At 35.0% G+C, this 16,181-nt stretch overlaps 1 protein-coding gene across 4 annotated transcripts in view; it reads left to right on the forward strand.

The window, feature by feature from the left end:
• The window catches only part of LOC117183066 (potassium voltage-gated channel protein Shab), a 164,409-nt gene that overhangs the window by 41,642 nt on the left and 106,586 nt on the right, over positions 1-16,181 (forward strand). For all 4 annotated transcript variants that reach the window (XR_004468342.1, XM_033376223.1, XM_033376232.1 and 1 more), the window contains exon 2: positions 13,067-14,101. Coding sequence is in view for 3 of the 4 variants with exons in the window: in XM_033376223.1 (XP_033232114.1) it covers positions 13,193-14,101 (909 nt within the window). In the remaining variant the exon portion in view is untranslated. The remainder of the gene's footprint in view (positions 1-13,066; positions 14,102-16,181) is intronic.

Below are 16,181 nucleotides of genomic sequence, written 5' to 3' on the forward strand. Positions count from 1 at the left end.
ACTAAGGAAATTGGAATGGAATTTGGGTTAGACAAATGCGCCAAGGTTTATTTGAAGCGAGGAAAAGTTAATGGCATCCCTGAAGATCCTGAGCTCGTTGATGGAAGCACCATACGAAACCTTTGCGCTGGAGAGCCTTATACATACCTGGGCATGCCACAGAGCCGCATTCAGGATGTGACATCTATAAAGGATACTCTCCGAAGCAGATGCAAACGTCTTATCTGGCAAATTTGGTATTCCGAACTGTCGGCGAGGAACAAAGTATCTGCAACGAACATGCTTACCGTCCCGGTACTACTCTATTCACTTGGAGTAGTTCCATGGACGAAAAACGAGCTCAGATCCCTTGATATCGGGACAAGAAAGGTTATGCACATGAACAAATACATGCATCTTAAGTCTTCCGTTCCGCGACTGTACATCTCACGCCGTCAAGGAGGTCGCGGAATATTGAGTCTTGAATGTCTTCACAACAAGATTATTCTGGGTACAGCACATAGAGTTGCAAATGGAAGAGACCCTCTTCTTAAAATGGTCTGGAATCACGAAGAAGTGGGCAAAGGAGCGTTTCTGTACAAAGCAGCGGAGGAGGCTGCTGAAACACTCGGACTTGATTTCAGTATTAGGGGTGAGCAAAATGCATCAAATCTTATCTATCTCGAGTACTCACTCCTGAAAGCCCGGATTAAGAAAGCACAAGAGAAAAACTTTCGTGAACAGTTCCTCGATAAGAAGATGCACGGTATCTTCCACAGAAATGTGAAGGATCAGTCAATGTCTTATGAGCTAACGTTTGCTTTCCTTAAATCGCCCGGATTAAAGTCTGGTACGGAGGGTTTCATCTTTGCATGCCAAGACGGTGTCATTTTCAATTTAACATGCCTTCGCCACATTTTGAGCCAAGACATTCCCGATAATAGCTGCAGGGCATGCCATGCACACCCCGAGCACTTAGCTCACATGCTATCTAGTTGTCCAACTCACGCGGGAACGACCTACATTCAAAGGCACAATACGGCACTAAGAGTGCTTTATTAACATCTCTGTCACTCTTACGGCATTAACCTTAATATCGCTCCTCTAAATGCTCCTAGGGAAATTGAGTCAATTGTCGAGAATGGGAAGTGCCGCATATACTGGAACTTTATATTCTCGACAATTGTTTCTGTTGCTCACTCGTGGCCTGACATGGTTCTTCTTGATTTCGAGAAGCGAACCATGTTCGTTATCGAATTTTCGGCACCAGCTGACAAAAACATCATAACCAAGGAGAATGAAAAGAAAGAGAGGTATCGAGACCTTATAAGGGAGTTACAACTATTGTACCCGGAATATTCTGTTAAACTAATTGTCCTTATCATCGGCGCTCTTTGAGGGGCCAAGCTTTCACTTGCTAATGGCCTAAAAAGCATCCCTGCGTGTCAACAATATGCTAAAACACTTGCGGGAAAAATGCAGAAGGCGGTTGTCCTTGAGTCGCTCCGTGTTTTTAGGTTGCACGAGGCTTTTGCTGGATGTCGTATTGATTCCTTTACAGACTGTAACCACCTATCTCACGGTCGTGAGACGTGGTTGTGGCTGAAATTTTACCGCGATTTCGCTGGGAGCAGGTGCAATTTTCCAGATTAGCACCCGCTCCCGGCGAAATCCTACGGTTGTCTTTATGACAAATTTTTAATTATATATATATGGTCGATGAAGTACTTTTATTTTTAATTTGTCTTATACAGAAAAATTTATAAAACAAATGAAGAATATCTTTGTCTTGTTCACTATATATAAACTGTATGTAACTTTTTTACCTGAGGCGGGTAAAAAAATCAGACCGACTAATATTTCAGATTAGGCATGAAATCTATCCTCAATCAAAAAGACTTTTCATGAAAATGCCTAATGAAGCGGTTCACGCCATCTTATTCCAGCTATTCTATAGTTTCAAAACCCGTTCCCAATGAAATTCTAGCTTACTGTTTGGCGGTTTTTTCAACATTTTTACTTATTTTTGACTACATGCTTTCGCGAAATATAAAAGCTAGTAATTTTTTCACGTGATTCCTACTCTTGTACCACTCTCAGCCTAATCCAGAACTACGACGTGGGTGGAAGAATGATAAAAAGAACGATACCGTTTGAACGAAATAATTTATTAAAATGTGTAATGTAAAATCTAAATATGCATGGAGGAGTATTCTGCGACCCTTTTTCTTAATCTTTCGCGATAAAATGGATCATCTATAACGTTGATTTTGTAGCGGTTCCAAACGGTTAAAAAGCCTCTGTGAACTGATTCACCTGGCTGCTCTGACCACAATCCAAATCCTTCGCCATCCAAAAAATGCAAGGAATGCTCAAGATGTTTAAAAATGACGTGAAATATTAATATCACTGAAACCTTTTTATTAGCAGAAGCTTTTTTCAACTCTCTAATGAATTTATTAAAATCCTGACGGGGTGTCAACGTAGAAAAACAAAAATCCACAATTTTGTTCATATACCTACATCTGAATACATTTCTGAATCATGAAGTGCATCTGACTCTTGTAGAAGTTGTCTACAAGCATTTTCTTAAAAAATGTCTCCATGATAATTCTTTGCAATGATGTTCAACATCTTTGGCTACAGTAACGCTTTTGCTTTTGTAAGTAGCGGCACTAATCCATTCCAGAACAAATGGTTAACATAACTCTGTAAAATATGTTATTTGGAAATTGGACATTTTTCAATAACAAGTACATTGTCTGCTTCTTTGAGGAGGAGTGAGTTAATAGTGCTATGATTTTCCATTACAAGTTTCTTATTTCCACCTTCAAGAGTAAGCTACTCATGATCATTTTTTAAATCTCCATGAGTTTTTAAACGTAAACGAGCGTTACTAACTTTTTATCATTTCGACCCAGTATTAGATTCATCATCTTGCTCACTATTGGTTGAATCGGCTTCTTATTGTCTTTTAGTTCTTTGAGTGAAATAAAACGGTACAGACAAGGATACATTGAAGTGGCTACCTGTTGACCTTTAAGGACGAGTAAAAGTTTAAAATCACAGAGTAACTTAAGAGGAACGTTGTTGACGTTGGTTAAATTGAATAAGGATTGTACATTTTCATGAGATTCTTTTACATCTTGCACGACAGCTAACAATATTAGTCTTTTGACACTTGTTAATTTAGCTTTTTGGGCACAAGTACCACCTTCGGAATAAAGACTCCCTCTCCCGGTGAGCTGAAAGACACTTTTAGCTGGTCGACCATGCCGAAAAAAACGGACTAGGTAGATTTGTTTGGAAGGCTTTCACGAATTGAAAAAACCTGGAATCAAAATCATAGCTGATCGTGTTTTACAAATTTTAAGGGAAAACTATAATTTTTTTATCAATAACCACTCTTAGCTTTTAACCCAGGATCAACGACGAGGACGTGGTGGTCGGCTGACCCCATTATTTTTTTTTTCACTTCTTAACATTGTAAATAAGATCTGTAATTTATCAAAACAATAAAATTAACGTAAATAAATATGGATAACAACTTCAATGTAAAAGGCACTTCATAAATGTTTTGAAGATAATTCAACTACAGCAATTCTTAGCTTCTCTGCATATAAGGTATGATTAGAGTGACTAACTTTATGTTTATTCCAGAATTTCAAAAACTCGTGATGAATTGATTCTCCACTTTGTTCAGACCATAATCCCAAACCACATTTTGATTCCAAAAAACTTAAGCATTTATCAATATGCTTTCAAAGTTTCAGAAATCTCTGTTGCCAAAAAAGTTTTTCTAAATTCAGTAATAACTAGTTATTACTGAATTTAGAAAAACTAGAAATAACTATTTAGAAAAACTAGAAAAACTAGAAATAACTAGTTATTACTGAATTTAGAAAAACTTTTTTGGCAACAGAGATTTCTGAAACTTTGAAGGTACATGTAATAGTAAAGCATATTGATAAATGCTTAAGTTTTTTGGAATCAAAATGTGGTTTGGGATTATGGTCTGAACAAAGTGGAGAATCAATTCATCACGAGTTTTTGAAATTCTGGAATAAACATAAAGTTAGTCACTCTAATCATACCTTATATGCAGAGAAGCTAAGAATTGCTGTAGTTGAATTATCTTCAAAACATTTATGAAGTGCCTTTTACATTGAAGTTGTTATCCATATTTATTGACGTCAATTTTATTTTTTTGATAAATTACAGATCTTATTTACAATGTTAAGAAGTGAAAAAAAAATAATGGGGTCAGCCAACCACCACGTCCTCGTCGTTGATCCTGGGTTAAAAGCTAAGAGTGGTTATTAATAAAAAAATTATAGTTTTCCCTTAAAATTTGTAAAAAACGATCAGCTAGGATTTTGATTCCAGGTTTTTTCAATTCTTGAAAGCCTTCCAAACAAATCTACCTAGTCCGTTTTTTTCGGCATGGCCGACCAGCTAAAAGTGTCTTTCAGCTCACCGTGCTCTGTTTATTTCTGGCGAAGCAGGCTTATTAAATATTGTTTAGCATATTTTCAAAAAATATTGACCTCCATCCATCATCATTTTGACGAGTACATTGCCTATTATACCTCTTTTCTCTGAAACTAACTCTAAAATTTCTTCTGTGTCTGCTCAAACTACAGGTCTTCTAAGTTTTCTCTCTGAATTTTGAAACTTCAAATTTGCACACATCGCTTTTCTATACACTATCTAGTGTTTTTGTTCTTTCGGACACATGTTTGAGATAATAAGGTGGAACAGGTTTTTTACCTACAATACTTCGTAAAAAATTTGTCATTTCTTTTATCTGTTTAGCTGAAGAGCCAGTATTAACGTAATAATTAACTGAAGCTTCAGTTGTGAAAGCAACAAGTTTTTTTCAACTGGATTTAAAGTAACTCTTAACTTACGACCAATTGTACTCAAATTCAATCGCGTGTTTCGATAACTAGATGTGTTACTATCGTTAAAGATTCTAGATAAATAAATTTTAATTTTCAATATCGATGTCTGCTAATTTGTTTCGAATAGAAATAAGGGTTATCATAAGTACGTGATGTCAAGCAGATCGAGAACTACGTCGGAATAGTTACTGCCACTTTAAATTGTGAAGCCTGCAATAATGTTCGTTTAAGAACCAATCGTGCAACTTTTGTTAAGGAATTTGATCTCTGATCTAATCTTGGAGATTTAAATACCTTTTGCCATCAGTTTTTAAAATAAATGATTGTTTTTAAATTATAATTAAGGCATACCTTTTTCATCACAAAATAATCATTTTAAATCATTCTTAATATAACATTTTTTAATGTTTTGCAATCACTTTTTGTTGTAAGCAATTTATTTGCGCATTTAATCATTTTAAATTAGTGAGACAATGGTCACCAATCTGGTCAAGGAGTGTTTCTCTGACTCGTATTCTACTCCTTAGTTTCTAAATCACGCACTTATTTCATGGAAGCCTTTAAAAATATAAAGAGTTTTTTTGATAACCATTTCTTGAATGTACAAATTTTTTTGTAATCTGCCTGAATTATGGCTCATCCAAAAGTCCAGCACTTATCTAGGAAATTTTTCAAGTTTTTTTTCCCTGAAGTGTTGCATTTGTTAAATGAATTTTATATAGTAATTAAACATAATTTTTAATAAAATATTGATGATTTCTAAGTATTTTTATCAGTTTTGACTAGCAATGGTTTTATTTAAGAGATGCATTTATAGATAAAAATATTATATCTTTCAAATTAACAATTTTGCCGCTATATTTGTTCAAGTATTTAAAAAAGTGGTATTCTCATTTTTGTGAGACATTCAATCCAGAGTGTTTTGAAAGAAACTTAAAATGGTTAAAAACTGTATCCTGAATAGACAAATTTGTCTGAAAAATTCATTTCTGGACCACTTTAGGCCGTTGCGCGGGAGAGTGTACGTGCACGCTTCAACTTAAAAGTGCATAACTCGGAAACGAGAAAATGCTATAAAGTTATTTTTCAAATGAAAGATTAAATCACAAGGAATAACTTGCAAGTGAAAAGGGAACAAAAAATTAAGCTTAAAACAAAAATTAAAATCAAAAAATTTTCGACACTTTTTTATTGGATATGAAAATATATGCATTAAAAAATTCAAAGTGGCGTAACTCCCACACTATTGAAATTTATTTTTTAAATCATTTACCGCAATATCTTACCTACCTAAGATTTGATTTGAGATAAATGTTGAGAGATGTCATTCTTCGTTTGCTCAGTATTTTCAAGACACAACGGTCCGTGATTGTGATTCCATCTTACCTTATGACCACCCATCAAACGGTCGTGATGCATGGTTATAGGTGTAATGTACGACAGTTCTTTTTAAAACTTAGAGTACTATTTTCTTGGATGGCAGTGACTTCCAAGGGGACCTGCGGTGGTTTTTTAACCAATTATTTTGTACATGTGTGCATGTGTATGTATGTGCCTGCAACTGTGTATCATTTTTAATCAAATTATGCAAATTTTACGTACATAGTCAGCGTATCAAATTTCATTTTAAAAGCTGAATATACAATGTTAGGATATTTCGAGAATAGGCTCAGCATATATGCATATATGCATTATCTGTTTCCTAAGAAAAATTGTTCGTAATCAGTGCAGGGGATTTTAGATTTTCGTGTTATAAAAATAATTTGTCTAGCTGTTGTGCTTGCGCTCACTACCAGCTCGCCACCAACTCGTTTTTGATTTGCCTCTGGCTTTTCGGCAAACTTCCCACTTGTCTAGTTTCACTACCGTTTCACTAAAAATAAAAATTTTCATTTTTTCCAAAACATATGCAACCACAAAAGCAAAGGTGTTCTTTTTCAATAGTTCTGAAAAAAGTTTTGATTGGATTTTTCGATTTCCTTTTAATTTAAAGAGTATATAATACATATAATGTCGGTATATTATAGGAGTAACTTTCGTACTGTAAATAATCATTCATTAAAAATACTGATGCATATAAAATAATTTATTTAATTTAAATAATATTTGGACTAATATAAGTACTAATAAATTAAAATTAAAATTAATTATTTTACGTATTTGTATGTGTGCTTTTAATTAATGAATATTTAGTGTGCCTACCAACCACAGTATATGAATCATATAGTACTGTAAAGAGATTTCCTCTACTTCTATATGTATGTAAATTAAATTCACAAACAATTTTGGTCTATTGCTGATAATCAGAAACATAAAAATGAGCACTTTATGATTTCTAGTAAGTATCTCATTATCTTATCGGAATGCCAAGCAACACAACAGTTGCATTGTATGCACAAGAAGTGATAATGGGCTGCAAATACCGGTGACAAAGCCAATCGTGATCGCCGTTCCTGGCATCTTTCCCGGAACCCAATAAACACTTGGTGAACATCTGAATCTGTGTTTACGTGTACGAGTAGAAGCACATTCTCAAAATTTATGTATTGCGCCTAACTACTTTCCTTCTTTATCTCTAATTTTGTTCTTCTTTTACATTACAATAATTCACGTTTGTGAAGCGGAAATAATTCACTTTGTTGAAAATGCAAGTCGCGTGCAGGTATTGCGCTGTACAAAAATAAAATGCACATTAGTGTACCGTTTCGTGTTATTATACGTCAAGTCACGCTTTCTTCGAAAGAGAACTGCATGGAAAATTCTCTTGCAAGACAAAGTGCTTAATTGAAGATTGTAGACAGTAATCGAATTAGATTACTCGGAGCTGTTGCTATATAAAGTGGCATAATGCTTTGATATATATGTTTGGAGCTTATTAAACAGAATAGCGAAAACTACTCTATTTCATGAAATTGAGTTTTTTCTCTATGAATCACGTAGTCAGAAGTGCAATTTTAAGGCCTCAAAATCTCTTTTTGATGCTATCATTTTTTGTGTGTCTTGCTTTTGAATAGGATAACTTCATGTTGTTATTTTCGAAGTAAAATTAAGGAAGCTAGGTTTCCACTAGTGGTCTCATTTTAATACCACTCCGAACTGTTTTTTCTAAATCTTATTTCAATACCTGTAATCGGCCCTGAAATAATAATTTTCTTTACATCGTAAAGTCTGTTAAAGCTTTTCTTTAGAAAATCAGATCACAGTACGTAATTACTTTATTATAAGTCTAGGACTAACCGTAAATCGCGCACAGGCATAGGATTATAAATACTAATTTAAAGATTGTTTACAGGCGCTGAATACGCACTTATGGTGTTACTCAAAACAGAATAGGGTGTGTTACTATTCAATACGTATCCTTTTTCGAGGATTGCCTTTTAAAAAAAAACGCTGCACCGTACAATTTCCTTTTCACATAGCTCGGGTGGATAAAAAAAGAAATAATGGTAATGGAGCAGGGTATTCATTTTTCATTTTCCCAGTATAGCCTCTTTAACAAAAATGCTACGCCTTAAAGGGCCTTTTTTAACTTCTAATATTTCAGAAAAAACAAGTCAGTTAAGTAATTTTTCGTCACCGTACTTACTTATTTTATAGATCCAGTCTAAACTTGTAGTCCTGGCAAGTGGAAGGGGGACCTGGAAAGGGGAAGGGAACATATGTTGTGTCCCTCCTTGAAAATTAATATGTGAAGCAGATGAAAGGTGTTTGGTGTTCTTAACAATTTTAAATTATGATTAAAAGAAATAAATAGAGTGCTCAGCCAAAGGGTAACGGTGGGCTTCAGCGATGCAATTTTTTAAAAGATAAGTATAATTTTCTCCCTATTCTCACTTGCGTGGTGCAGTTTATGTATAGCGAGCATAAACTTTTATTTATCGAGCGTAAAGTTTTATATAGCGGGCGTAAAGTTTCACGTTCGCCCGGCGGCGGAGTGCGCATGTGCGAATGTCTCTTGGCTGGAAGCGGCCTCATTACGCCTACTGAATGTGCATGCAATGGCGCGTTTTCAAGTGGGGTCTGACAAAAAAGTATTTTTATTCTTGAATTGAGATTGATATGCAAGGCTTGACTACACACCTGTGTATCCTCAACATAGGGGAGTCAAATTCAGTGCTCCTTACTGAATAATAAAAAAATTTCTTCTTTACGGTTTTAACTATATAAAGGATACGACTTTATTACCACGCGTCAAACTTTTCAAGATAATTTAAAAATAAACATCTATTCCAGTTCAAGCTTCTCTGACTCTCTGTGGGACATCTTTCCCCTACAGATATTCATTCATTCATGTCATAAACTTACGCGACAATAAATTAGATTTCTAAGAATACTTTCATGTCTACTCGTTTAAGTTGTGGCAGCGATGGAAAGTTTAGTAATCGATAAAAGCATCATCCGGACAAGGAAAAATGTATAGATTTATAGAACTTTGTGGAAATACATACGAGCACATACAAAATAACAAAAGATAATAAGAAATGAGTTCAAGTTACAGAACAAAATTAATCTGCTTAGTTATTCACAGAGTGTATAGACCCATGTATGACCCCAAACCTCGTTTTATATAAGAAGCATTATAATATTAAATTAGAAAATTGATCTTTCGTTCGTGTGAGCATGCCCTTGGTAAAAAGTAATTTAATTTTAGTTATAAATTGCTTTTCTTAGTACGTATAAATAACTACTATAAGAATTAATCAATTAATTTTTACACCTTTTATTTAATCAGTATCAAACTTGGTTTGCATTCAAGGAAAAACTTTCTTAAAGAACGTTAGAAAAATGTCATCATTTCTGAAGGTTTCGATAATTATTTAAAAATATATGTAAACAAATGCTCATTTACAATACTTATGCATCTGACCAAATCATAGCTGTCTACTTCATTATTTTAGTACCCGTGCAGAAATTTCGAAAGGTTTCTAGTAGGGTTCTGACGAGTTTTCCTTACCTCGAATCGGGTTCTAGTGAGGAAAACTATTATGAATCCATCTAGAACGAAACGCTGAGGCCATGGGGGCCTTGTTAGATTTTCTAGCAGTGTTCTAGTGGTGTCAGCCCGCCTACAACCCAATTAAAGTAAAAGGCCTCTGCGGGGCTCCTACAGTGTACTATCACGCTACTAGCAGCAAGTACTCTTATCCATTCATCATCATACGACTACATATCGTTCAAATATCATTTATAATTTCAAAAATTAAGATTTAATTCAAACATTTTGGTTAACTTTAACAACCGTTGCTGATATATTCTAACGATATGACAAAATGGTATTTGAAAAATAAATATTAATTGATTGCGGCTATTTTGACTCTAAATATTATTGGTCCTTTTTAGGGTGAATACATATAGTTACATTTAAAAAGGTTATATTACAAATAAAATTTCATAAGCTATAACTCGAAAAGCCAAAAAAAATTGTGAACTCTGTTTTTCTAATTAAATATTTATTATTATACAATTTTTGTTTTTAGGTGTTTTATACCATTTTACATAGTTTAAGATTGAGATAAAATAACATTTTTTCTAAACATTTATAGCTAGCCATTAGCCAGCACTAGGCGAACTGCTGATTACCTGTACTGGTGATCAGTACAGGGCAGTACTACTCTGTTAAAGCACTGGTCAGATGTACTCGACATAACCTCTTTAACTTTAACTGACAAATATTTGCCTGGCCCCGAAGAAAATATTCAATAGTGCCTTAAATAATAATTTCGAGAATTACGAGTTTAAATGCTCATAAAAAAATTATTTCTGCATACTGAAACCTTCAAAACCTACAAAATTAATATTTTAGGCAATATAAGATTTTAGGAATTCTCTGGCGGGGACCCCATTAGAGACAGAAAGATTTGTAATAGCCGTGGTCGTATGCACAGGTCCGGAGAATGTCGTGGAGGGGAAATTTCCCTTATTGGAGCTTCCAATTAATTACAAAAATGGCCACTAGGGGGTGTAATATTAGAGTAGTAGCGGTTTAATTTTGAATTTGAATGTGCAAAAATTAATATTTTCAACATGTATTTAATAATTTAAGTAATATGTAAGGTTAGAAATAAATTTAATATGGTAGACGTAAGGGAACTTCTGATAGGGCACACAATCAGTTTTTTCTGGACTAGATATTTTGATAAGGGCGCCATCAGAAGCCAACTTCAAATAGAAAAAGATGGGGAAATTTCTGAATGGGTAGTGTATACTGCATTTATTCTATTAAAATTCAAATGCTTTAAAAAATCTCAGAAACCACGATAAATTTGTTTTTGAGAGAAAATGGTAGTACAAAACTTGAAAGAAACGAATCTGTATCCAATCAAATTCTGACGTTAAAAACGTTTAAATCCGTGCGTAAAGTCAAAATTCAATCCGAATGAAATCGAGTCTCGTTTAAATAGGTGTTTCAATCGTTCTCAATCCTTATACCGATATTAAGTATCGGAACTCACATTTCAATCTTGTTCAATCAGAAGTACAATTCGAATTAATCTGAGTCTGAACTGAACAAACTTTTCAATTTTTCGTAAGCCGTATATCCAATCGAAAGGAATCCGAGAAAAATGCATCAACTATGTCAACCCATCTTTCAGTACTTTTCAAATTGTGTCCCTAATCTGAATAAATTCGGAACTAATCTAAAACCACTGTTCAATCCTTTTCAATGAGTGAATTCAATCTGAATGAATCTGATGCTCGTTCGTACTTACTTTTTCAATCCTTTTCAATCCGTACGTCATCGCCAACTGCAATCGCAATTAATCCGAAACCAAACGAATACAGGCTGAATTCTGTATTAATACCTGAGGATGCATTTCCCTACTCTTGCGGTGCCTACTATCACCCAGGGTACCGTAAGAATTTAATTTTTAAGCGCTTTAGGGTTCAGGTGCGTGAACAAAGAATTAACAAAGGGAATTTCTACTGTGGCAGAAAAGCTTGGAACTCATTGTGAGCAATTTGAAGAATTGGATAGATAGATAGGATCGATGTGTTGGAGCCCAGTAAATAAGACTAAACAAAAATGGATTCCCTGTCTTACACTGATCGCCAGAAATTGAAAGCACAATTTTTTCTCAATGCGTAATTGACATGAGAGACTGATGTAACAGTAACTGGTACCAGCTGACTGGTATCATAAGTTGATACCGACTTGAATAAATGCAACAATGCAAAAACGTCGGATTAAATAGTATTGCTTCGCGTTTACGAGATATTCTCTAGAAATCTGCTTTGTGAAAACCTGGCATTGGGACAAAAGTGCAACACTTCTTAATGCGAGAGTTTGCATATAACGTCTAACTCTTGAATACTTTTGTACGAGAGGTGAAAGATTTCGTGTTCAATGTGTGTTACTGTGAGAGCTCGAATATGTTTCAATGTTACAGAATACGAATGAATCGCATTGATCCAGATTTTAATGACTAAAAATCACTGAAAATATAACTTAAGGAGAAATAAAAGAAAAAAATAACTTCCTCTATCTTATTATTTTGGAAAATATGCATTTTTTTATACAATGAATCAGAAAGAACGCATGACAAATTATCATGCTCAACGTTAACTTTGTTTGTAAAAGCCAATGAGTTTAATGTTGTCTTCGAAAATGAAAAAAATTTAACTCTACTTTAAACCGGCTTGTTCTCGTTGGATTATTAGGATTAAAATAATCATAATTACTAACAGGAACTGATCCTCTACGTCTGCCTAGAAGAGGCTAGCTTCTTAAGGAAGAGTTGAGACACGGGGTACTCTAAATCTGATTAGTGCCGCTGTACCGTAACTAGTAAACGTTTATGTGTTTTGATTGGCATAAATTGGCGCTATATTTAAGTCACAGTTTCATTTTCAAGAGGATTTAATGCAGAATACAGACAACACTCAAAATAAAACATTATCAATTATTGGGAAGGTTAGTTATTAAGGTTTCTACCTTTACGCACTTGAAAATTTCGGCACGGCCTGTGGCCTCATCGATTGTTTAGTAGCAATAAAGTTAATTCACTTGAAGGACGACTTTTACTTATGTTTTCCTGATTCTTGACTCCCAACCGCTACATGTACAATAACACTTTAAGAAATATAACTTTCCTCACCAGTTGTGATTTTCTTTTCCCAATATTTTTCCTGAATAAAGAAAAAAGAGAACGCAATAACGAGACAGCATTGTTTGTCTGTTACAGACTATGTCGTGGCTCAGGGTCACCGTGACTACAGCGGAGCAGAGAGGCTGCGCTGGTGGATGAAGATAAACGGAGAAGGTTGCCCTCTGTGCAATCTCGCTCTCATCCAGCTGCAAGAGTCATCTGATGCTGACGAGGTTAATTCTCAACGAACCTGCTGATTCGGGCCAGGTCGAATCAGACCGCAATGGAAATGGTATCGGGGGTATGTGTCCTGCCGTTTATCACATGGATGGGTACGGCTTTGATACCGGCGTCACTACCTCATTTATGGCGGCGACGTCGGCAGCGGCAACGTCGACGAACGCGTCCGGCTACACTGGGACAGGTGTGGTCGGAGGTAAAGAGGTCCGTTATGCACCTTTCTCCCAAATTCTTCCACCCTTACCAACTTCTTTCCCGCCCCCTCTCCCGCCACCTCCTACATCATCATCCCCGCCCCCGCCCCCGCCGCCACCACCTTTCCTACCGCTGCAGATGCAGCAGCGTGCCTACTCCCGATCCATGACCTCGCTGCCCCCTGAGCCCTTCATGATCATGCGGTCCAAGGCCCTAAACCGAAGGGTGTCAATCAATGTTGGAGGTGTTAAGCACGAGGTTCTTTGGCGGACCCTCGAGCGCCTACCTCATACTCGTCTTGGCCGCCTCCGAGAATGCAACACCCACGAAGCCATCACCGAGCTGTGTGATGATTACTCTCTTGTCGACAATGAGTATTTCTTCGACCGACATCCCAAGTCTTTCAGTTCCATCCTCAACTTCTACCGTACTGGAAAGCTTCATTTGGTCGACGAGATGTGCGTCTTGGCCTTCAGTGACGACCTGGAGTATTGGGGCGTCGATGAGCTTTACTTGGAAAGTTGCTGCCAACATAAATATCATCAGCGGAAGGAACATGTTCATGAGGAGATGAGAAAAGAGGCCGAATCTCTCAGGCAGCGGGAGGAGGAGGAGTTTGGCGAGGGCAAATGTGCCCAATATCAAAAGTGGCTGTGGGACTTGCTCGAGAAACCGACTACGTCCATCGCCGCCAGGGTGAGTTACTTCAATTTAATGAGTTGACAAAGGTTCGCTGGATCCCTTAAGTACCATTTTATTCGAATATTGATATATTGACGAGTGCGGTAGCTATATGTTGAAATTTTTTAAAGTAATGAAAGCCTTGTCACAGAGAAATTTTGCATTAGCTTCTCATCGCTCTGTGTTTCGTAATTTATATTTTCAGAGAATTTAATAAACGACCAATCAATTGAAATCAACCAATCAATTGGAATATTACACGGCTTTCTGTACTAGAAAATCAAGTTTATCAAATCAAAATATATTGCAAATACGGAGATGTATTTATGTTTTTTCAATGGGATTTTAATGTCCAATGATTTTCTTCATTGTATTTTTAGAGAACACTCTCTTCATATCCTCTTAAAAATGATATTTACAGGCAAATTCTCAACGCGATAGCTCTTTGTTCTCTTTTATAAATGCTGATCCGGTTAATTCATAAATTTTTAATCCATAAAATAATATAATTTGAGATTAATAGTCGTTTGTTCCTATTTGATATAATATTAATGCTTATAACTTTTCACCGGAGCTTAGTGTTCCTAATTTCTAAATTTCGAGGAAATTGTGGTAGTTTTGAATAAATTAAAGGTCCGAATTAAGTCAAAAATAATAAGACATTACAAATACGTAAGAGTTTATCTCTCCTAAGCCTTATGAACTGTACGATTTTCTCAGCTTTTTTTTAACCAATGACATATGCCCATCAAAAAATTATAATTACAAACACAAAATGTTGCTCAATTTCTAAGTATATACTACTGTTTATTAACAAAAACTTGATTTAAATGAAATTCACTATAATTCTTTGACTCGCAGAAAAATGGTAAACAAATTGGTATTAACAATTCAAAACTTTGATGCGCGAGAGTAAAATATTAACCGATATAAAAATTCCGATTTTTCGATTTGCCGTCAGGGAATGAAAATTTTTCCACCCTATTTCATTTCGAGTTCAGAAATTTTTACAGCCCGCGTTTCTGCCTAAAGTCTATGTTAAATGATTCTTTTACAGGCACATACTTCTTTTCATAATAAGCGTCATACATGCCTGTGTTATCAATACTGTCAAAAAATTGTTATTTACCTTTTATGATGTAAGTAATGGGAAATAATGGGATCAGAATTTTTAAACGAAATTGAATATATAAGGGGGTTAAAAATGATTTACCGACTCTGTCCTGACGTTCGAGAGTATCGGTTACTGTCATAATAAGCATCTCAGTGATTAATAATCTATTTACAAGTGATCATGCTTACAGTTCATGCGGGAGACATTCGATCAAAGGTATTTGCTGTCTAGGTAATTTAAAGCGTAGAATACATCCAGGGTGATTTCATAAAGACAAAAAGAAATAATAAAAAGTTTCAATTTAGTGTATTGAATTAAGATGTAGCTGCATTTGAAACAGTTGGTATTTAAAGTTGCTTAAAAATGAATATTTAAAGGGGTTTAAAACTTGATCTGATTTAAGCCAGTTATATTTTTAATTTGTTCCCAATTTAAAACATGTGGTTTAGCATAAGAGGTGATTAAATAAATAGAAAATTAGGAATAAATAATTCGACTGAAAATTAGATTTATGAATCGCTTTATAGTTAAATTAATTACTTATAAAAATAAAAGTTTAAAATAGCATATTTTCACCTGCTGAATTTATTCCTAATGAGAATTTGTTTTCTTGAAAATGCAAAATGACGAAGCATCCTGAATGTATTAGATTTGGATAAAATCTTTAGATTGCAGGAGATTCACAACATGTAGATTTAGAGCGGCGTAATCGCCTGAGACCTTTAGAATGTTATGTACTCGTACAGTGTAAATGTAGGAGAACCCTTGAGTAATGAATAAGGCGATAGTTTTATTCTTTTCAATTACATTTCTCGTAGCACCTTGCAACGTATCTCTTTCGTAGGTTTTACATCAATAAACTGGTTGTATTACATTATTAAGAATCTTTAGAACGATCACAGGAAGTTGATATCAATATAATTTTTTACGATTATTAGTGGTAGAAATTATAAGTAGTGAAAGCTCTCAAAAAAGATGTTT

The sequence above is a fragment of the Belonocnema kinseyi genome, chromosome 1, assembly GCF_010883055.1.
Source record: "Belonocnema kinseyi isolate 2016_QV_RU_SX_M_011 chromosome 1, B_treatae_v1, whole genome shotgun sequence".
Lineage (NCBI taxonomy): Eukaryota > Metazoa > Arthropoda > Insecta > Hymenoptera > Cynipidae > Belonocnema > Belonocnema kinseyi.